Source organism: Amblyomma americanum, unplaced genomic scaffold (assembly GCF_052857255.1).
Source record: "Amblyomma americanum isolate KBUSLIRL-KWMA unplaced genomic scaffold, ASM5285725v1 scaffold_19, whole genome shotgun sequence".
Taxonomy (NCBI): domain Eukaryota; kingdom Metazoa; phylum Arthropoda; class Arachnida; order Ixodida; family Ixodidae; genus Amblyomma; species Amblyomma americanum.
In genome coordinates, this window is record NW_027526491.1 from 559,073 (window position 1) to 583,291 (window position 24,219).

The window sequence follows — 24,219 nt, forward strand, 5'->3', positions numbered from 1 at the left end:
CTTAAAAATTAAAGAGACCAAATCAAATTATTTTTAATCATGATGGTAGCAGGCTGTGACTGCCGTTTAGCCCAATTACGAAACATGTCACCTTCATCCAAGCAACAAGCATCAGATTGCGATGCTTCGCAGTTACTGCCCATGAATAAAAGTTCATGCTGTCACCTAGTTACTTGTGATGGCATGATAACAGTCCTTTGACAGCTTGATATAATGCAGCCATATTGTTCCAACACACATTGAAAGCCTGCACTGTGTCCCTGCCATCCAGTGTTCTCACCCAAATTTTACAGTACGAGCTGCAAAGTGAAGCCATGCATCAGGTCATTCACAATGTACGCATGGTTCTGCAACCTGCACAAGAAATCAGAAATACTTACGCTCTGATTCAAATACAGCCTCTGGATGCGGTGACAGGCCAGACTCGGCCAGTTGAGGCAGCAGCGCCGTTGTGGTTGGCTGCACTGGCTCAGATGAAGCTGCAAGTGCCACGGACTCGAGGACAGAGGCCGGAGCAAGCTCGGGGGAAGCCGGCAGAGCCGTCACTGGCCCCTCCTGACCAAGATTTTGCTGCTTCAGTTCACAGCGAGCGGCAGATTCTGCCACCTGACTTAGCATAAAAAGGTCTGGTGGCCAAGCTGTCTGTGGTGGTTCTGACCGAGCAGGCACGTCCAGTCCTGTCTCCTGCACAGAGATAGCCCCAAGCGCCATCGGTCCTGCAACGTGCTCCAACATCCCTGCAATATCCTGTGGTAGTTTGGAGGAAGCTGAAGTCATCGTAAGTTCCTCCACAGCTTCCATTACAGGGGCCTGCAACTCCATCTTGGAGACAGCAGCAGACTTCAGCTCTTCTGACAGAGATGCCTGCGTGCTAGCTACCAATACATGTCTGGATTCAGATGCTTCTGAAAGAGGTGACACCTCCGGCAAAAGGCCTGGGTTCAGTGCAGATATAGCTACAGGCGCCATTGCCTCTTCAGCATGCTCCAGCTGCATTGCTGTTTCCTGGGGCAGCTCAAAGGATCCTGAAGTCACCATTAGTTCTCTCGCAGCTTCCATTGCAAGATTCTGCTGCTCCAGTTTGGAGGAAGTAAAAGGCTCCAGCTGCTCCTCCAGATATTCCTGCACACTAGCCCCCGACGGCTGTGTGGGTTGGGGTGGTTCTGAAGTAGGAGTCAGCTCTGGCACAGGCCTTAGGTCTGGTGCAGAGACAGATGCAAGCGCCATTGTGTCGTTGACGTGCTCCAGCATCCCTGCAGTCTCGTGTGGCAGTTTGGAAGAAACTGAAAGTGCCACAAGTTCCTTAACATCTCTCATTGCAAGATCCTGCTGCTCATCCAGAGATTCCTGCATGTGAGCCTCTGACAGTCTTTTGGGTTGGGGTGGTTCTGAAGTTACTTCCAGCACTAGCCCTGGCTCTGGTACAGAGATGGATGCAAATGCCATTTGCTCTTTGCCATGCTCCTGCCCCTCAGCCGCATCCTGTGGCAGTTCGAAGGAAGCCAAAGGCACCACAGGTTCCTCCAGAGTAGCAGGCTCCAGCTGCTCCTCCCGAGATACCTGCACACAAGCCTCCAACAGACGTGTGGGTTGGGATGGTCCTGGAGGAGGAGTAGACTCCGGCACTGGCTCTGGTGAAGAGGTCTCTGGCTCTGGTGGAGAGGCCACTGACTGCAGTGACCAGGGCAGCCATAGGGATATGGAGGGCAGGTCTGGTAAGGTGACCTCAAATTGGTCAACTTTGCTTTCCTCCCCACCATGTGGAGGAGATGGAGGCAAGGGAGTGAGCGACCGGCGATCCCCCATTTCTGCTCTCATGTTGATCAGCATGCTTCTCTCATCAGAGGCACCGTCACCTGCAAGTAAATTAACAAAGCAAAGTGCATTCTCCCATACTAAACACAACGAAATGTAGGGGGAAAACGTGAGTGAAAGTGAACACAGACGAAAATTAGTGACCAACCAACATATGTATGAAAAAAATTCACCATTCTACCTCGTTCATTTCAGACACAGATAATCGTAGAACAAAAAATAAAAAAAATCCTCTCATACTACTTGGCCTGGGAAGAAGCTTTGTTCTTGTTCGATGATATCAAAATAAATTTCCCATGGTACAGCCTTTCTTGGCTTGAATAGTGTGGTTGGATTTTGCTGGAATTTTTTCCCTTTTTTGGTTCTCGTGAAAATCGAGGCAAAAACCTATGGGGAGAAGCGTGGAGGCTAGCGAGAACGGTTTAGTTTAAGTTGAGGACAGCACACCAAACTGAAGAAGAACGATAGGTGTAACGTTAAGCTGGAAGTGGGCAGATTGGGTGAGGGAACAAACGCAGGTTAATGACATCCTAGTCAAAATCAAGAGGAAGAAATGGGCTTGGGCAAGGCATGTAATGTGAAGACAAGATACCCCGATGGCCCTTAAGGTGGGTTCAGACAAGCGGACCGAATCGCGTATGGCCCGCGCGCGTCAGCGCGGTTATTGCGACACGTGACCAAGCATCTGTCAGTCGGTCTGGACGTCGAGCATTCACACGAATCCAGCGTACAATCTGCACGTCCTCTCTCCTGCAGCGTACTTGCGGAACAAACAGGAAAACCCATACTGAGTGACAACACGTCTGTTACCTATGTCCCACAGTCTGAGCAAAGTTGGAGGCGCCAGGTATGTAGAACCTATAAACAACATCAAACCACATTGCGACCCATGCAAAGAGGAGCATATGGTATGCATACGCAGCTTTGCCCCCATTTTGGCGTGAATATAAGTGCACTCAGGGTTAGCAGCACGCATGAGCAGCACATTTTTGGTAGCAGCATGAGGAAGAACATGATTTCAGTGGTGAGACAATATAACAGGCCAAGCAAGCATCTCACCATGGGCTGTTGGGTGCTTGTGCCCTTGTGGTGCAGTCATACTGCCTTCTGACGTCTCAGTTCCAGTAGCCTGATCCAGCCGCAAAATCTTTGCTGGACTGTGCTTGGAGGGGAGACGTGCACACCGTCTCTTCAGCCTTTGTCCACCTGTATAAGGCATTGACACGACATCTGAAGCAGTACCCAGTATGGGCAGCTGCATTGCCCACCATCCAGTCATTGCAATATGCTGAGCTAAGCTTGGTGTAACGATGTTTTGCCACAACTGCTGCAATTATCCCTGCACTATAGTGTTGAGCTGCATATAAGAAAATCGCTATCATTAGCATGACACTGGTCTAGTAGGAGCTAAGTGTCATGCTCTAGGTTACTTGCCACATCAGTTCTGTAGCACCTTTCAGTGTTTTTGTTTACCCATGATACACAAGGGTTTTAACCGTTACATATGGTGCATTGATGGCTGCGAGACAACAGCTAACTAACTTCATTTACTGGAAGGCACAGCCTCCAGAACAAACGAAAGCAGAAAAATACCTTACTATTATTTATCTTTTATTGTCTCTTGTCAAGTAGAGTAGTTACTAAGCATTCATTTGTGACAAGAGATAATTTACCAATCTAGAAGACATGCCACCAGTGAGAGCCAAACCAACGACCTATATGTTGTTTGTGCGACCCTACAACTTCATTAGCAGGTTCAGCTCTTTTCTTATACTTCGTTACATCTTCTTCTGTCTGAAATGATCACCCAATTACTTTTCCACTGTTCCAGCGACAATAAAGAATAAATCACAACAGTAATGTTTCCCTATGCTTTCCTTGGTTTCAAAGACTGTTAGGATCTTTAGTTTTTTGTATGCGTTCTAATACAACCTTAATCTTACCTATTCTCAGCTATACATGTACACAATAAAGGAGCTTAAGCTGATAACTTCCTGTTTTGTCCCCCACCCCTGAAATACAGCTGCCTCGTTCTTGCTTGCTATGGTGTTGACGTACAAATGCGAACGCACCTTGGTCTCTTGGAGCCTCCGAGGCTGCCTGGTTCCATGTCCGCACATATATCAACGCTCTGGAGCAGTTCTGCACACATGCAGAAACCACACGATGAACACATGAAGAACACATTCAATACACCTCTTTTAGAACCAATGCATGCAAGCAAATCTGCTGCAAGCATTCGGATTCCTCCGCAGAGGCAGAAAGAAGGCCAAGAACACTCTGTGCCAGGTTCTCCCCGACCATAACCAAAGCTCTTCAAATTGTTGAACTGGCCTCCTTCATGCAAGACGGCGACGAACACACACAAGAGGGCCCTGGTGTCACCTCCTAAGCACATCGTCTGCCAACAGTTACAGACTGCCTCATATTGCTTCCAAGAAAATTATACAAAATGCTTTACTCATGGCTGCAGTCAGCTAGCTGTGCTAATCCTCATTCGGTCATGGAGCTGAAAAAAATTTCTGATTACATTTCGAGGCATTGTTCAAGACAGGCTGCTCCTCTTTTAGTTATCTAATACACAACAAAATGCAAAAACTGCCCTAAGACTGGAATAATCACAAAGTGAACAAGGGAAAGGAAAGTCTCAGATTGCTTGCCAATGTTTCGACAAGAGGTCTTGTCTTCGCCTGGGCATCCATCACTGGCATCCAAAGTGATGCAAGTATTTAAAGAAAGTGATTGTACAGTATTTTTAACCTTCACTTGCTGTAAGATATGCTCGAACACTTCCTGTACTCTAACCTAGGTAAAGCACTTCTAGGAAAATATCATTTTTCTCCTGGTCAGCATGGTTTTCCCTCCGGTTTATCATGCACAACACAACTAAATGAACTCGGATGGGAACCCGCACTACGCTAAAAGCTATAGCCCTGGGCATAGATGCATCAAGATCAGGTGAGCAATAACAGGGACTAGTTGGTAGTTCATCGTACACAAAATCACACCAGACTGATCACTAAAATGAGAAGCCACATTTGTGCACCCTTGTGTATTAGTCATCACCCCGGTGCGGTTTTCTGCACAAAGATTTCAGGAGCTCAGAGAACAAATGCTGTGATAACTCGGACTCGTTGCTTCGGTTGAGCAATACGTAGCATATAGTGCCTAGATATGTTTTATTAGAAGCATACCTCCCAAGATAGCAAACTAATTTGCACCAGACATATTTGCAACCAGTTTAAAAACTGATCAACAAGTATATGCACAATCTTCTTTTGCAAAAAAATTGCCACACCTAGTTAGCTTTCATTTTCATAATAATCTCGAGAGGATAAGCAATTGTTTACCCTTGCATAAACAGTACATTGTTCTGAACAGTGTAACATCAGATCTATAAAGTGCACTTTTATTCCTTGTGTTGTGAGGGCCAGTGTCAGTGCCGCGAGCAGGTGTCAAAGTGGAGCACTGTGGAACAAGCTGATGGGGACGGCAACGCGGTGGCCTGGGGGAAGGGCGCAGGAACTGGACATGCGTGGTGCTTGGTATGAGCGGGGAGGACTGCCGCGGTGGAGACATACACGTGCGTGAACTGCGGCATGCGAAGGACACCGGCATGGGGGAGTGCGCGACGGTATATGACCTTGGTCTAGTAAATAAACTTTGAGGCCTAATAGTGTCAATAAATGACTGAGCAGCAGACCTTCCATCCACCATCATCAGGCCATACGCTAATGACTGTGCTGTATACTGTCCAATCAAATTCCTTGACGATGTGTCTATTTTGCAGTCTAAAGTCAAAAAAGTCTCTCTCTGGTGCAATCTATGGCAGATGACTTTCAGTACTGAAAAATGTTATGTGCAGTTTACAAAAAGAAAGGATGAAAAAAGCCCTCCCTTAGCTCGTGTAAAACAAATAATGTGGTTTGAACTACAGAAACTGTTAAATATATTGAAGTTACATTTACTGAAGTGCTTCACTGGCCTAATCATACTAAATTACAGCAAAAAGCTTATTGTTTTTACCAAAGTGATTTTTAAGCACACTCAGTCATCCTTGAAAGTAAACATACCTGACTAACATTATGTCTGCCTTAGAATATGAATGTATAACTTGGGATCAACACAAAAGAAACCTCACAGATAAAATGGAACAAGCGCAAAAAAGGAAGCAGTACGCTTTGTCACAGGAAATTATAATTTTGCTGGCAGAGGCTATGCAATGTAAGTAAAGCCCTTCGTTTTTCATGTAAAACACACTTTTACCTGGTTTTTGCACACCGAACTTCTTTCTTAAGAATCAGGTCAAACCCGATTTTTCCCTGAAAGTGGGCCGGCCTTCTAGACCATATTGGTCTTCAGCTCACAAAGCTCAAGACACCACAAGAAAATTTGTGGATATCTAAAGCTTATTGCAGAGGGGTGTCTTTGGTCAATCAAGGACCCTGAACCTCTTTTAATTCTTGTTCTTATGAGGTGGACGAATCTGAGGACAAGTTCGAAAAGGACGATGTAGGAACGAGAGGCCAGAACATGAGTGCCGACAAGACGTTGTATATCAATTTCGCTTAGGAAGCACCATCCACGCTGACAACACCCTGACCCAACACCTTCCGCATTTAAAATCGTCGCTATGATGTTTAATGTTTTCACATAATACAAATAATGGCAGGATGTGGTATTGCTCAGACGCGGGAGTCTCTCATGGGAGACTGATAGAGTATGCGATGGAATATTTGTAACAGGGTATAAAAAAATCTTAACTAGTAAATAACTTTTTACTGGAATCTGCAATTTCCATTTTGTTTATGAAATATTGAGCAAAACAAGAAAATTTCGTGTCTAGCAGAAAAACAAATCATTGCCATTATACTGTCTTGTGTACCAAAAAAGCCCAAACTACGTAAAATTTTTTTTCTGAGTAACCCAATTTTCACCCAAATTTGAGCTAGAAAAATATGGTCGGTTTTCTACACCCCCCACATCGAAAAGAAAAAGAACCCAAAACGAAGGGCCCTGAATATAAGGAGGTCTAGGTTAGAAAATGTTCGCTATGCACAGAAAAAAAACCTGATCAAAATTTCACAACACGTACGTTCTCATCATACTCGAGCAAAAGTTCAGCCTGACAGGGTTAATCCACATGCATATCTCAAGCCTTGGCGGTGCCTTGAATGTACACACAAAATCTGGCAGACAGTTCTTCCCTAACGAGTTTTCCACGCTTTCTGCTATGGGCCTCCAGGCATACATAAACATGCGACAGTGTTTTATAGATCATATTTAGTTAAATACTTGCATGACAGAATGCACCTTTAAATCAAAATTACAAATAATCTCATGGAAAAGCACGAGACACTTGGGAGCTGTTTGGCCGCAGGAAGCAGAAATCTGGTTTAGACAAATCAACCAACTTGGAAGCCTGCTCAGAGCACCCCCATTGTTTCGCACTTCTTAAAACACCCACTATGTGCGAGCACAGTGGTACTTGGGGTGCGGAGGCGGTGCATTTTTTCAAGAATTCCGTTTAAAACAAATGCGCATCATATGTACGTGGGTTCTGATTAGGGTACACACAAATAAAACTGGCACAGGTAGAACACTGTTCGTTAAGAAGCAGCAACAAATTTCGTCTAGGAGAGACAATACATACCAAGAAAATTAGACCGTACCAGTACCACATATAATAATAGCTTTAAATAATTCTTTTTCCTAACACAGTTAGCAACTGGGAGTAGCTCCCTAACAAAGTGATGGCTGCACTTCAAATCAAAAGCACAACTGAGAGCATTGTTCACAGATCCTCCTTAGTGATGATCAGATTCGCTGATGTGTTCTGCTGCTCATTGAGGCATGCAACAATACCTTTAATTTCTTCCCTTACTCTCCGCTGTCGATGTTCCCCGATTATTTGTTGATATATGAGGCGTCCCTGGGAAGCCGATTGCAATTTTTTAAAAATAGGGTGTTTGAGGTAAAGAGAAGCTTTTTGCAGCATGGTAATACCAGTGTTGGTGAACGTCAAAAAACAAGTAAATCACGTGAACTAGTAAAGTGATTAACTAAATTCTAATAGTTAACTGTAAATATTACTGACAGGCATCTGGTTGCAATCAGAGATTTGTAGCTGGCCATTAGTAACGGCCATATCAGTATGATTTAGAGAACGCGGTTACCCTCAGCGCTGTGGCTCGACAAGATTTGGCTATTTCGACTAGTTACGAGCACTGGAGGGGTTGCTTTGCCTGCATGCTTTTCAAAAGCGCGCATATTTGGGTACGATGTAGCCAATATTAGTTGTGCTGGAGCAGCGAGAGTTATCAGGCTTTTGAAATTCTAAAAATTCACATGGCTATTACTAATGGCTGGCTGCAAATCTCTAATTGCAATCTGGTGCCTATCACTATAGTAGTTCAAAAGTTAACTACAGTAGAACCCCTCTATAGTAAAGTGACTCAGACCAGAAAAAATCTTTACTATATCAGGGTCTTTACTATATCAGTTGTTGGTGATGGTATGGCTCTGAGGATGCTCTCTGGAAATTCACTGGCTACTTACTAAACACAGTGTTAGTTTATGAAAGGAACTCACAAATACGTTCCATATACTACTCTTACTGTCTTTTTATGTGTTAATTACTTATCTTCAGTTATCTCATTTCATGTTATCACGTTTTCGATTTTGTTTATGTTCTGAGGAAGTTTGTCTTGAGCGACCCGCGCCTCCTTCTTTCTGCGTTCATAGCCCGCCTTACTTTTTTTTTTTTCGTGCGCGCCGCACGCTTCGCCTCACGGCCCCAAGATTAAGTTGGCTTCTCCTCACAGCTGTCGATTTTGGTGGTGAAGCTATCTCAAAGAGCGCCGTTTTATTGTCTTTGGTATGCATTTACCTCCGAATATCGGCCTCGCGCGTACCACGTTGTCATCATTCCGCGGGAGGTACGTCGCCAAGGCCAGGCTCTCTTTTCTATAGCCGTTTTATTTGAAAAAAAAAATCCTTACTATAACCGAAAAAAAAAATGTACAGTTTGTCTATGGGAGGCGAAATGGGACCGCAGTTTCACTTTACTATATCCGGGTTCACTATAGTGGGGTTCTACTGTTTTAGAATTTGGCTAAATATCCCTTTACTAATTAACATGATTCCCGTTTTTTGACGTCTGCCAACACTGGTATTACCATGCTGCAAAAAGCTTAATTCTCTTTACTTAAAAAAAAAACCTATACTTCAAGATTAGTGACTGCCTTCCCTGGAACACCTAGAGTAATGCTTAGTGGTTGGTGTGTTGGGTTTTATGGCACATAAAACAGCTGCGGGCTACCATGCACCAAAAACAGGGTCAGAAGGATCTCAGCTGCTGTGCTGCACGGTGGGACGCCAGTTTTTTACAGTGTCACAGTTTGTTAATGAAAGGTCTCCCTTTGTACAATTTCTTACAACTAAGCCCCTCCCCACTACAATAATGCCTTACTACAGTATAGTGTTGTAGGTATAACTAATAAATAAATTAATGAGACAGTGAGTGAGTGAGAGAGTAAGTTAAGTCAATAAACATTTAAATAAAAAGCTCGATAAAATGGCACCTCCTCAAAGACAACAAACAAAGCAATGCTACCACCAATATAAAACTAAAATTTTCTTTAATTCCCTAACAACTGACGCAAAAAAAAATAATGCAATCAATAAAGCATTGACAACGTACCTCTGCTTTGTCTTGTTTGAGCCAAAACCGCTTCCGGCTGTTATACGATGCCTGTGCCTTTCGCTCCACCTCCAACACTGCACAAACAATGCACTGTTTGGTTCCATTGCCTCAACCCCTGACAAGTAAAAGTGGCACATCAGTATTTCGGCAGCCGTGGCCAAACCAGCACCGTCTGCTCGCCCTTATTACGATTATATACCTGCACAGACAACAGCATTTCGATAGAAGAAGCCAATTATGTTTCCGATCACCGAATTTATACTCAATGACAAAACTAAGAGAGAAAACGGTGAGGCAGGGATGCTTTAGGCAGGCACATTAGAAGGGCAACTCTAGTGATTTTTCAATTATCAGAGTGAAAACAGCACAAACTTCATGAAGGACGCAGAAAGGGAAGACGGAATGCAGACGCTGAACTAACAACTGAAGGCTTATTACTCTGACACCTCGAAGTTGTTAGTTCAATGTCTGTCTCGTCTTCCCTTTCTGAGTCCTTCGTGAAGTTTGTGCTGTTTTCGTAGTGATGAACAACCAACTAGCTCATGGTGTGTTCTTCAGGCTCATTTCAATGATCACTTATTAGAATTAAACTATCATGTAGATTTTTCTCTCTGCCCTAGATCATTTTGGACAAGCTTGGCACTATTCAATTTTAAAGTTTACCATTTTTATCATTCCAGTTTAGGCAATTCTTATACTTAAAAGTGCATCTGTGATGTCGCAAACATTACCTACAACCTGCTTCCTGCTCGCTGAACAAAAATTTCAAAGCTTATATTAGGCCATTTCAACCACCTTATTACTGGAGTTAGTCATCACTCTCTGAGCCATGCTGTGCTGTGTACCGTCCAGACGTAACGAACAAAAGCAGAAATTAAATTGAACATGCTGTTTCACACAGCCATGATGAATGCATTGTGTTACTAGAAATGAGCTGTGCAAGCCTATATACTACAACTTTTCAGCAGTCATTCTTCCTGCGCACAGCATAAGACTGGAATGGAATGGCCACTGAAGTTGCCACCATCGTCGACCCAGTAACATTCAAGCAGCTCATCGATAACAATTCATCGTGATTTTCATTGAATTTCTTTGTAGCAATAGCTACATTACGCTAGCATTTCGAGCCTTCAGTGTGGCGGTGCCGCCACGTTGTTAGTCACGTGGTGCGGAGCAGCTGCCGGTGGCGCGGCGCTCTGGCGAAACTGAGTGGAGGGGGAGTGGAGAGGGGGGAAAGAGTGAATCACGTCCAGGGACGAAGATGAAGAAGGAACGCCCAGCGAAACGGAGCGGCGAAAGGCTGACTTTGCAATTCGACTGAGCGAGTTCCACTCGGCCAGATGTAGCTATCTCGTCACTCCAGGTTTAACCAGAGCTAAACCACAGCCATTTTTTTTTTGCCTTGCAATACGCCCACTCCCTCGTGCAATTATCTTGACATGGGACCCTTGAGGAATCAAATAAACAAATAAACAAAATGATGCTCAACACAGACTTTCATGAAGCGCAAGCTACACTACTCTTGTGCCACATGCTTTAAGATGAGGGTGCAGCCACTGGCATCAGCATCCCTTGCGCTGTCTCACAGGTGCTCAGTAAAACATTGACTGAACAGGCTACGACTCAACAAAAGCTGAGGCTACAGTTATCCCTGGTAGCATCCCACAAGTATACATGCTTTGCATACAACCACCCATGCACGACAAGTGCCACTTTTTTTTTTCTGCTCAATATCCTATCACAAGTACAGAGAAAAGAGAGAGAAAGTTGCTGCCAGTCAGCAACCCCCCACAAGGTGTCCACCCACCATCGTCGGGCAGCTGCTGCTCCTCCTCGTAAGACCTGCACAATGAAGAGAGGATTGGCAAACAAACAGAACACGCTTCCTTCACGGTGTTACAGTAATGACAGCCATTTTGCCGCAGCAACCACTGAATCTCCCACTGTACTGATCATTTTATTTTACTTGCTCGTTAGGGCAGTAAATCAATGTTTGCACACTTAAGGATATCAAAAGAAGGGTGCCGCAGAATTGCCCTATTCTTTCTGCCACCAGGAAATACAGGAAAGAATGTCTACACCTACTACAGTTGCATAGTTTTCACATAGCGATACACAAACAAAAAACGACATGGAGTATAATTTTTCACAGAGTATATGCAAAACAAAAATGTGCCTATGAAATGGTTTCCATATACTATATGCAAAACACAAAGAAATAACATAAGAAGTTTCTAGGACACTTTACTTCCAGTAGCACAAGCTGCAAACGGCATAAGTTGGACAAAAAAAATATGAACTTTACATACAGCATCTTATACACAACAAAAAACAAACATGACAACGCCTAAGTGCCACACAGTGACACTTCACAGCACTGAACTAGACTGGGTGAAAAAAAAAATGTTCAAAAGAGCAAACAGCACCTGCGCAAAAAAAAAAATCTTAATTATGCACAGTAAAAAGGATTTCCCCACAGCATTTCTTTAGACATGCTGTGTGGAAACACACTGATACTTTGTGCTGTAAGCTTGCTTCAGCTTGTTACATTCTACTTAACACATGGGGGTTTCTGGACATAACTGTGCTAAAAATTATATAATTTTCTCTAAGTAAACAATTTCTCTAACTTGCCATTTAACATATACTGCTGCGAATCGAGGGCTACCAGATACAGGTCCTATATTGATCAAATTTTCTCTTTGCAGAAAAGAGCACTGTGTATAATAACATACTCCAACAGGTATCAGTCCAGTACTTCCTAGTTCAATAGGTTGCAGATTTTGCAGTTTCCTTTGCTGTATGAAATGAAAACCGCGATGGTTGTAAATATTATTATACGAAACAATTGCCTTCCTTCAAACATTTCTGTGCTGCCTAACAGGAATACCAGGCATGCAAGCAATATAAATTTTAACTACCCTATAACCTGAAACACCCACTGACAGCACCTAATCGAGTATAATGGGGCTAAAGTATGGAATACCGTGCCACTAGAAATTAAAATGGCTCGGAACTCTGTCTTCTTTGCGTGCATCCTGTTGCTTAAATAACAGTGTAAACGGCCTCTACTAGCTTCGGCTATTAGCTCAACAAATTCTTGTGATTGCTTTTTGTATTCAGTTTGAAAGATAAATAAAAAAAAGAAATAAAGAACGTCCTTCAATGCAAGTTTGGGAATATTTACTTACATGGCCACTGTGTGCTTGTGTTATTTAATGCATCTTCAAAACAGTGTAAATTCCTTTTAAAGAGGGACATATCCATTCCCAGCTCACACACATATATTTGTCTCATTCTGCTTGTAGCAAGAAAAAAAAATTTCCTCTTGGAGCTTTTCTCTCGAGCACAGCGCAAGTTGTCTCTGTATGCGTTCTTCGCGTTGATCAGGGTGGCACTTTGCAAATCAAAGGCACATTAATTTCCACCAAAAACTTTCCGATACATTTTTACACATTACGCACTGACTGTTAAGCGCAGTTGGTTCTAATGTCTTTCAGAAAAGAAAAACCACCACTGCTGTTATGTTTCATTATGGCATGTGAAAATTAGTGCCGAAATGTGGTATCATCCTCCTCTGCAGCTATGCAGAGGTCAACAGCAGATTTTGACAAAATCAAAGCAACAGCCACAAATGCCAGTGCTGCTTTAAGTCTGCCCACTGCACATGAACCGGTGCATTGCATAGCTTTCACTGCCAATGTTATTAGCCAATACAATCTTTGGCTTTCAGGTGCTTCTAGATAGGAGAGAGCTGATGTGTTATATGTCATATGGCATGTGCTTTGTAAATTTGTGAAAATTGGCTGAGGAAATCTTGGCCACCTGCTCCAAGCCATTGGCACGGTTACCATTGGTGCCTTAATTGCTCGAAAGTAAAAAGAAGCTGCACAGATAACCTCAACCTATCTTTATACAGAAGAACTGAACGGAAGATGGTTTAGGATTGGTTTATTGGGGTTTAACATCCCAAGGCGACTCATGCTATGAGGGGGGACACCGTAGTGAAGAGCTCCAGAAACTTCGATCACTTGAGGTTCTGTAATGTGCATTAACATTGCACAGTACACGGGTCTCTAAAACCTCTCCTCCATAGAAATGCAACAGCCGTGGCCGGGATTGAACCCACGTCTTTTGGGTCAGCAACCGAGCACAAACGGGCCCAGGTTTTGAGGAAGCTTCATGTATGTAGCCCACAGCTAACCTCGCTATGAAGTTTGAGGCACTTTCAACGCAAACTTTAGCACAAAGCTTCAATGCGGTGTTGGGCTGCTTTTAATGCTTGCTTTGCTGTGGTCATAGCTGGGCTCAGTGCCACAACAGACATGCCACGTTCCATTTCATAGATATGATGTGTGGCCACGACTACAGGCGCTGTCCACCAACCAGAGAAGCGAGTGGGCAAAGCAAGAGTAACCCAGCCACAGCATGCCAACCCACGCCCATACAGAAACTGTTATATGACCATATGCCACTGGATTCTGCAGAAACAAAAATATTGTCAGCTGTTGATAATTTTGAATTAAAGAGGATGAGCCAAAAAGATTCGGGTGACACTTAAAGGCCAACTACAATAAAAATTTTCACTCCGTAAAAAGGCGTTTTTCTAGTAGTACGCCAACAGAGAGCAGTGAAAATGAGAGTTGACATCCGTAATAGAAGTCAATACCCCGTTTCCAAAAAGTAACTGAGCAACAGGCTTTGTTACGAGCATGATGGCCCTTGCCGAGAGGCGTACAAGCTCGGCGGTCGCCATCAATGGCTACACTCTGAATACACACTGTGTTCCACTGTGCAAACCACACACATGCACTGCCCGTGCCGTGCCCTTTTTATTCTCACATGATCGTGGCGCTGCCTCTTGGTGGCGCCACGTGAACGACTGAATGAAAACGAAACTAGAAATGAGAACAACATTGTAACAGTCCTCCCCCATTAGATTGTTCAAGGAGAGCATTATGGTGAGTAGCGCTGCACTAGCTTGCGGCTCCTAGAGCTTCTTCGCAACCGGGGCATGCGCGTGCTGCACACTGATTTAGGAAAGTATATAGCCGTCTCTTCTGTGCCATTAGTGTCACTCAAGGCTGGCTCAAGCAAGGTTGGTGTCACACACAGTTTCTGGATGCCTGCAAAGCGTCTTGTGTCACAGGAGCCCAGCGGTTGGCTGGGAGGCTTCTTGGGATTGAGGGTGAAGGTGGTCACCGAGCTTGTGTTAGACAGTACCGTCACTGAGAGAGGCTGCAGCTGCTGACTGGCCTGTGGTGCTTGTACCACGTGCAGCTATCCACGGTGGCCCCTGCTGAAAATTCTATGTGAATACGTGGTCACCCACATTTGGCAATGGAGAAGAATGGCATCCTTTATCGGCCTGCAGCTTCTGTCTAAGCTGTCTCAGCAGCACTCAATTATGCAGACTTGGGCGAAGAACATCTAAAGGTGTCTTGAACATCCTTCCCATGAGCATTTAACACGGTGCACTGCCTGTGATTTCATGTGGTATGGTTCTGTAATAAGAACCGTGAAATATGGGTTTGAAATGATCCACTCTTCTTGATCTTGTTCTTGACAGTCTGTACGACATGCTCTGCCATGCCATTCGAAGCTGAATGGTAGGGAGGTACAAGCATGCAAGACGTATTCTATTACGTGTCAAGAATTCCAAATATTGCTCACTTGCAAAGGCAGGTCCATTATCGGACACGATGAGGTCCGGCAGTCCATGCTGTGCAAATGCTGTTCAGAATGAGTTGATAACAACATCCGCTGACATTGAACTCACTGGGAAAACTTCAACCCATTCTGAGTAGGCGTCAACAATGACCAGGAAAGTATGACCAATGAATGGGCCCCCAAAGTCTATGTGAAGCCTTGACCAGGTTCTCTGAGGAAATGGCCATGGTGTATGCTGAATGCGTTGCGGTGTACGCAGGTAAGATTGGCAGGCTGCACAGCTCTTCACGAGACAAACATCTGGAAGCAAAAGCAATGAGCAGTTCTCGACCATCAGATTCTCGGTGTGCCAAAACTGCGCCATTCCCATACGTAGAGGCATCAGAACTGAGACACAATGGTTTTTTTGGGTCAAAATGCACTAGGACTGGAGCTGATGCTTTTAACTGCTTCACTCCACTGAATGTGTTTTCTTGCTCCTTTTCCCACACCCATTTCTTCTCGTTCATGAAAAGCAAATGCAGAGGATGGAGGCGTCCGGAAAGGTTTGGTAGAAAACGACTGTAGAAGTTCACAAGTCCTAAAAAACTTTGGAGTTCCTTGACGTCACAGGGAGCAGGTGCAAGAAGGATGGCAGATACTTTTGCTCAAACTTGGAGACAGCCCTTGTTTGCTTATGATGTGCCCAAGGTATTCAACTTGTTCGACGAAAAAATGGCACTTGTCGAGCTTCAACTTAAGGCCAACACCACGGAGTTGAGAAAGGACATCCCTGAGGTTGCGAAGGTGCTCTACATCATTCGAGCCAGTGAAATGGATGTCATCGAAATATACTACAACATGTGGCAGCCCCCGGAAAAGGTTCTCCATCTCCCTTTGGAACAACGCTGGTGCCGATGACACACCGAAAGGAAGACGTGTGTACTTCAATAATCCCACGTGCATGGAAATTGTGACATACTTTATGGAGTCTTCGTAAATGAAAACAATTGTAACAGGTTTTTGCTTCTAAACTGTATAAGAAGCCTTTACAGCAGCCTTAAAAACTAAAAAGTGTCACAAAGTGAGTACAAGCATTCATTTTACATTACACACATTCAGAGCTTGAGGGCTGCCATGAGTGCTTCACTATGCAGCTAAGAAACAAACCGTCGTTGCCCGGTTACTTTTGGCAAATACATTAGAAATATTTCGCAAAAATAATCATTTTTCAAACCAAAATTTGAGAACAGAAAAGGCCACCATTATCAAGTGCTGAAAATAACATAAAAACGTACCACTCGGTCTAAAGAGGGGCTGCTAGGGCCAGCAGTTCGGGGGCATTTCGGAAGCTAACTGCTTCCCATACAAAGCGCAGGGAGGGGACATGCATTCCAAGCATGTACAATTAGCGATGCAAATGCTGATCGCAAGAATTTCCAGCACTGCGTACGGACACACGCAAGCAGAGACCGCCTTTTGTTTCAGATGTCTGCTCTGCTAGCAGAGCCTTTGCAAAAACTGTCTTTTTTGGCTGAAAATGCAATAGGTGATGTGGGTTTTATATTCATTTTGACCCATCCAGGCAAGAAACTCACCAGAACGCTTTGTGAAATAAAGGGGACCGCCGTATGCCGGACAACGTTAGCTGTTTTCGATACTTTGGAAATGCATGCAGCATGAGCATTGGAAGGCAGCAGGCGTGTTCGTGCCTCGATGTCTACCAGTGTTTTAGCAATGTAACTGCTCCTAAAATTTTGAAACACTCTTGTACAGTACCACAGCAGGGCTGCCAATGAGGCTCAAGCCTTATTTCCAGCCACAAGCCTTTCATGCCGTCCGTAATATATTCATATGATTGGGCACGGCTTGAGGAAGGTTCTCAGTGGTCAATACCTTCATCATGTCCCTGACTGTGCCATTGTGAGGTGCACACCAAATCATCGTGGATTTTCAAATCCGGTGTGTTGACAGTAGTGCGTCGGACAGCGGAGCGTTGCGCGTGCCAGCCCAGCGTTGCGCGTGTGCGTGTGCGAAGGGTGTGCGCGAGGCGACAAAGAGCGTGGCGAGCATGAGGAGTGGAGAGCTGACGTGTCAGAGAACTGAGGTTTACTGTAAAGGAAGGCAGCGCAGTGGAGATCGGGTCATTCAAGTGTGGAAGTGGCGGCTGTCAGACGTTGGGTCCGTGCTGCCGGTGACCTCCCTTGGATCAGCGACACAAGCCTCCTGCGTTCTTTGCAAGTGCGGAGGTGGCAGCCGATGGACTGAGGGTCCGTGTTGCCGAAAGGCACACTTGGATAGCCTGCTTTAAGCCTCTGGCATTTCGTGACACTGTCGATAGGACCTGGCTACGTTTTTCCTGCGGCTGCCAAGCTTTTTGGGCTGTTGACGGGAGACCAGCGGCATCTCCCTGTGTTCCTCTCCGCTCCTACTACCCCTTGGCTCCCTTCTGCCGCTTCCTTTGAGGCATCGCCAGTGACGCGTCGCACTACATCGACCAGTGTTCGCCCTGTCGGCAAGGCATCCCCGCTTCACCTGGGACGCTCAGTACCTGATGAACTCTTTCCTTTTATTCTGTAGTGTTGTACGCATGTTGAGTGTTCGTTTTCTTGTTTTCGTTTCCGTTTCTTATTGGCTCTTTTCCTTCGGCTTCGTTTTTGTTTTGTTTGATCTCTTTGTTCTCTTGTTCGAACTTGCATGTGATAGAGCTCCCCTTCGGAAAGTCGGGGACGCGCTACCAATTCTCGACAATTGGCGTCTGCGACAGGACGAAGCCGTTTAACTTATATTGATGAATTTTTTTTAATAAGGAAACGATGAGCACGCTAAAGGAATTAATTGAATTAGGCAAAGAGTTGGGGTTGAAAGACGCCGAGCTGTGCTCGTGGGTTGCCGCTGAGCAGGAAAAGGAACACGCCACACGAGCAGCCGAAGGCGAGCATGCCAAGGTGCAAGCAGAGGCTGAGGAGCGCAAAGCACAAGCCGAACGTGAGAATGCAGAGTTGCTAGCAGAAGCTGAAGAGCGTAGATTGCAGCTCCAATTAAGGCTCACAGAAGCAGGAGGGGGTAATCAAGAATCCGCACAGGGGCCCTCAGCAGCGGTTAGTCCACACACATTGATCCCGCCTTTCGACGATCGCAGGGATGATTTGGATGCATACCTCTAACGTTTTGAGCGAATCGCAGAAGGGCACAGCTGGCCCAAGGAAAAATGGGCTACAGCACTCAGTATGTCTTTGACTGGGGAAGCTCTCCGTGTGCTCGGTCGACTGTCCCCAGCAGATTCAATGAATTATGATAAGCCAAAACTAGCCTTGCTCCAACATTTTCAGTTTACAGCAGAAGGTTATCGCAAAAGGTTTCTTGAAAGTAAGCCGCTTGATAAAGAAACAGGCAAGCAATACGCAGCACGTTTGCTCAGTCTTTTCGATCGATGGGTCGAGATGTCGGGAACGGCCATAACGTACGATGATTTACGTGACTTGATGGTGGCCGAACAGTTCATGAGGAACTGTCATAGTCGTCTGTCAGTTTTCTTTCGAGAAAGAGAGTGCAAGACACTGGACAAAATGGCTGAGGCAGCAGACAACTTTCCAGAGGGCGAGCGGCAAAGAAATTTGTCTTCGTTCAATGAATTGTTCAAGGTGGGCGTCCCGAGGGAAAAGGATGTTCCATCAAAGAGACAGTCAGGGAGGTGCCTCATTTGTAACCGACAGGGACACAAGGCTGCCGACTGTCTGTCTAAGCCAAGGCAGCTTTATTGAGTTTATTGCCGAAAAACAGGGCATGATGTAATTCCTGCTCAAAAAAAGCATAAAAACCAGAAGAAATCGTCCTGTTGTGTTCAGTCAGAGTGTGTTGCATCCGAAACGGTGTCCACAGCTGCAGATAGGCTTGAACAAGCTGAGGATAAGGTGGTGGTCGGACTTGTCCGGAAAAAGCCTGCAGACGCCAAACACATGCCTGTACTAGAGGGTGAGCTCCGAGGCCTACCCGTACATGTTTTACGGGACACGGGGAGCAATACAGTAGTGGTGCGGAGAGCCCTAGTTTCTGACTCAGCTCTCACTGGCTCGACATCTACGGTATTCCTTGTTGATGGCAGTAGTCTGGAAGTTCCCGAGGCAGAAGTCTATATCGCTTTCCCTTATTTCACTGGCACGGCCGTGGTAAAGTGCATGGAGACACCATTATACGATGTTATAATTGGAAATATACCACAGGCCCGTGAGCCGCCAAATCCAGGTATTAATTGGAAGAAATTGGGGTGTGTTGCTAAATTATGTCCTGAAATAGTCAATGACGGGGACGCCAGTAAAAATGGTGAGGGCGAGGGCCGAAAAGTGGTGTTGGCTGGAAAGGAAGTTTCTGGACGAAGGAGAGAAAATACTGCTTTAAGCGTTGGTCCTAGGAGGTTCACCAAGGAAATGTTAGAAGCATAGCAAAGAGACGATGAGTCATTGAAGGCGTGTTCGTTGAAAGTAGGGAACTTGTTCCATGGCAAGCACGGCATTTCGCACTCATGTGCTGTTGAAAAGGTTTGCTGTACCGCCTCTGGCAGAGAGGTTCGACAGGTAGTGCTTCTCCCAAGTCTTGCCGATCACAAGTGTTGAGGCTTGCCCACGATAGCCCGTTGGCAGGGCACCAGGGCATTAAGAAGACTACAGATCGAGTTCTGGAACAATTCTACTGGCTGGGAGTGCAGGAGGAGATTAAGAGGTATGTCAGCTCGTGCGACTCCTGCCAAAGGACGAGCCCGAAAGGCAAAGTAGGGAAAGCTCTATTGGGACTCATGCCTCTTATTGACACTCCATTTGATCGGGCCGCTGCCGATATTGTCACGAAGACGATGACGCTGGCAGTGGCGCGGGACGGAGTGCTCGCGCTAGGGAAGCCGCCATTAAACATCATCTCACTGCCATCATACATCTCGCCTCAATCTTCGGCCGGTCGCCACGTAACATTTGGTGTGAGGTGCGGGGTATCATCCCCTATCCTGGTTTCGGAGCTTCAGTGTCCTGTGTCGACCGTGGTCGTCGGCCATGAATTCCTGATCCGCGTCGGCCGGCCGTGCTCCAGCCTGCCAAGCCCGAACTGACATCGCCGCTCACCCAAGCCCCGTCCCCTGCCTTGATCACAAGATACGACGACATGACGCCGCCGCTGCGACCCGACCCCATGACCCGACCGGCCCGAGACGCTGTCCACACATGAACACACAGCCCCCCTGCCCCTGCCTTTCGGTGCGTCTTAGGGCTTCGGCCGTCGGCTCCTGGCGACCTGCGGCCCGTAAGCTTCATGGACCAGGATTCATTCGCAAATCTCTTTCATCGTGGCGGCCAGCACTTCACCACCATGCCATTTCTATTGTAGCGTCCTGTGAACCTATCACCATCGAGCGCAACTCTTCGTCGATATCTTCTTCGATTCACGATCGGGACGATCGCTCGGCAGCCTCGGGTAGTGTCACGAAGACAATGACGCTGGCAGTGGTGCGGGACGAAGCACTCGCGCTAGGGCAGCCGCCATTAAACACCATCTCACTGCTATCATACATCTCGCCTCACTCTTCAGCGGGTCGCCACGTAACAATATTGCTGGTCCACTGTCGCCCACATCAGTGAAATGGAACAGATATATTCTCACTCATCGATTTTGCCATGCGGTATCCCGAGGCCGTGGCTCTGCCAAAAATAGATTTTAGCAATCGTGGCTGAAGGTTTGGTGAGGATGTTCTAACGTATAGGTTTTCCGAGAGAGATCCTTTGTGACTAGGGCTCCTATTTCACTTCCGAAATGATGAGAGAGCTCAATGATCTCTTGGCGGTGAAACATCTCAGCACGACACCTTACCATCCGATGTGCAATGGGATGGTGGAGAAATTTAACGGCACACTCAAGCAGATGCTGCGGAAGCTAAGTCTAGAGCAGCCCAAAACATGGGATCGTTATATTGCTCCGCTGATGTTCGCATATAGCGAGGTACCACAGGCGAGTCTGGGGCTTTCTCCGCTTAAGTTGATATTTGGAGGACATGTTCGAGGACCGCTCGCAGTTCTCAGAGAGCTCTGGACAAAGGAAGAGCTGGGAGAAGACACGAAGGCAACCTATGAAACGTTCTCGATCTAAGAAAACGTCTCGAGCAAACTGTGAGAGCAGCACATCAAAATCTGTTGAGTGCCCAACATTCTCAGAAAAGATATTAAGATAGGAACAGCAAGAAGCGGCATTTAAGGGTTGGAGATTGTGCCCTCATTCTTTTGCCGAGCAGCCACAATAAACTGGTAATGCAGTGAAGAGGTCCATTCGTGGTTTCTGGCAGTGACGTGGATAATTGGATCAACTTGGGCCACACTAAGAAGCTCTTCCACATCAATATGCTTAAGCGGTACGAAGAGCGTGCGTCCCAAGAGACCGTGCAAGCGTCATCTTTCGTTGTTTAATCGAAGAGGCTGACAGGCTCAGAAAACATAGGCGCTGATTGCATGAGTGGTTTATAATTGCCGGAGAGTGATACCCAATGTATACTATTACTATCCGGTGTTTGCAATTGTTACCTGTGCAAATGTGGCCTGGTAGTGTTTGTGGGTTGTTTTTCTTCTTTCGTTCTCCGGTTATGTGTTGCTCAGTGTGTACATATTCACCTTTATGGTATACACATGTGTAAAGTTTGTGTCTGATATTTTGTACTATTTTTATTTTCCCTTTTGTCACATGCATAAGGTTTGACCCTCTGTGTATAAGGTTTGACATGTTCCCTCTGTGCGCGTTTCCATGTGCCTCCATGTGTCCTGTGTAAAGTCCGGTGACTACGGCGGCGTCTAACTTGACAGTTTATCACGTGAACATTACTGTTCGTGCATCAACTGCTTCCCACGTAAACATTCGTGTTGTGTGCACCGATGGCAGTTTTTTCTGCGACAAAACTTTTTCGAAGGGTGGGCATATGTCAGGTGCACACCAAATCATCGTGGATTTTCGAATGCAGTGCGTCGACAGTGGTCCGTCGGACAGCGGAGTGCTGCGTGTGCCAGCCCAGCGTTGCGCATGTGCGCATGCAAAGGGTGTGCACGAGGCGACGGCAACAAAGAGCGCGGCGAGCACGAGGAGCGGAGAGCTAACATGTCAGAGAGCCAAGGTGTAAAGGAAGGCACCGCAGTAGAGATCAGATCATTCAAGCGTGGAGGTGGCAGCCGTCGGACGTTGGGTCCATGCTGCCGGTGACCTCTCTTGGATCACAGACGCAAGCCTCCTGCATTCTTTGCAAGTGTGGAGGTGGCAGCCGATGGTCTGAGAGTCCGTGTTGCCAAAAGGCAGTCTTGGATAACCTGCTTTAAGCCTCTGGCATTTTGTGACACTGTCGACGGGACCTGGCTATGCTTTTCCTGCAGCTGCCAAGTTCTTCGGGCTGTTGACGGGAGACCAGCGGCGTCTCCCTGTGTTCCTCTCCGCTCCTACTACCACCTGGCCCCCTTCCGCCGCTTCCTTTGTCGCATTGCCAGCAGCGTCGCACTACATTGACCGCGTTCGCCCTGTCTGCAAGGTATCCCCGCTTCACCTGGGACGCTCACTACCTGGTGAACTCTTTCCTTTTATTCTGTAGTGCTGTACGCGTGTTGAGTGTGTGTTTTCTTGTTTTCATTTCCATTTCTTATTGGCCTTTTTCCTTTAAAGAATAAATACGGCTTCGTTTTGTTTCGTTTGATTTCTTTGTTCTCTTGTCCAAACCAACACGCGATAGCGTTGCCGTTCGGAAAGTCGGGGACGCGCTACCAATTCAGCCATACGCTACCAGGTGCACGCATCGCCTGTTATAGAGCTTTTTCAACACCAGTGCTGATTCTCTAAGTGTAGAACATTCTTACAGTTATTTTTATGATGCACCCAACATATTGAGAGGCATTCTAGGCAAAGTAAAATTTAGTTGCAAATGGCCCTTGAGCTCTGCCTTAAGGACATGACACGATAGCGCTAATGGATCCCATCAATGGCCTGAGGTCCTCTTTCTACACCAGTTCGCTAACATGGGCCCTACATATTCTTTTCTTTCTCCAACACAATGCTTTATCACTCACCCCATCTCAGCACTGTCATTCCAAGTCTTCTTCTGCTTCACACCCTTCATAATCAAAACGCATTCCTTAAGTGCCATCTCTTGGAGCTGCGAAGTACTCCGCCGCATGCCGGTGCCACTACAATACATTAAGCGGCTGTCGGCTGTTCATACGCAAAAAGGCTTTGTTAGTTGGCAACATTAACTGGCGATGCTAATTGGTAACCTTAATTAACTGGATGTTTTTGCCTGCTGTGCAGCCTACTCTGCAGTGCAAGGTGCTCACACAAGACCTCCTTTTATCACACTCAAAGCTCCTCCATGGCAGGGTAGCATGCCCGGCTCAAGACGAAAGGGGCATCGCTTTGAGTACCAGCTCAGCCATTTTTCTTTTCAGCATAACTGTTTTTCTTCCCTCACAGGCTACATGCAACGGTGGTGGAATGATGTCGCAATCCTGTAGACCAATGAGGAATTTCATTGTAGCCCCAAGGTCTTCACTGGACATTTGCTCTAACGCTACCACGTTATTGCATCCAATGCATGAGAAGAACGCCCTCTGCCTTGAGTGGACAGCAACTAGCAAGCTTCTAGAGACATATTTCATCCAGTGCAACTCTTGTAACATGACACAAGCTCACCGGTGCAGCGTAGCTGTTTGCGCTTGTTCCTCACGAAGCAGCGCTATGAACCTCGGAATAGCATTCTGCACAGGAACAAAAAAAGGGGGGTAAGTGTACAAAATCCCTGAACATGCCCCAGTGTTCCTATTTTTTTTTCTTTCAAAATGTTTAGCCTCAGTGTAGTTGGTTTCCACTTCCACACAGATCTGGCAGCGAACACAATGCGAAAGTGCATGAATAGACCATATACATGGAGGCGACGCGATAGCGGAAAGCAGCGCTATCCCATCGGATATGTGCTGCTCGCCTCTCTAAGCTTTGTGACGTATGGCTTCTACTTTCTGCAGCCTCACACGCATTCGCCGCATAAAAAG

The 24,219-nt window shown here is 46.0% G+C and overlaps 2 protein-coding genes across 2 annotated transcripts in view; one reads left to right on the forward strand and one right to left on the reverse strand.

Annotated features, from left to right (window-relative positions):
• LOC144111955 (uncharacterized) overlaps window positions 1-24,219 on the forward strand; it is a 319,997-nt gene that overhangs the window by 233,351 nt on the left and 62,427 nt on the right. The window lies entirely within an intron of this gene.
• The window catches only part of LOC144111953 (uncharacterized), a 67,460-nt gene that overhangs the window by 37,167 nt on the left and 6,074 nt on the right, over window positions 1-24,219 (reverse strand). The window contains exons 4-9 of the mRNA XM_077645048.1: window positions 23,864-23,928; window positions 11,328-11,362; window positions 9,518-9,594; window positions 3,888-3,957; window positions 2,875-3,021; window positions 381-1,856 (exon numbers count right to left, since the gene is read on the reverse strand). Of these exons, the coding sequence (XP_077501174.1) occupies window positions 381-1,856; window positions 2,875-3,021; window positions 3,888-3,957; window positions 9,518-9,594; window positions 11,328-11,362; window positions 23,864-23,928 (1,870 nt within the window). The remainder of the gene's footprint in view (window positions 1-380; window positions 1,857-2,874; window positions 3,022-3,887; window positions 3,958-9,517; window positions 9,595-11,327; window positions 11,363-23,863; window positions 23,929-24,219) is intronic.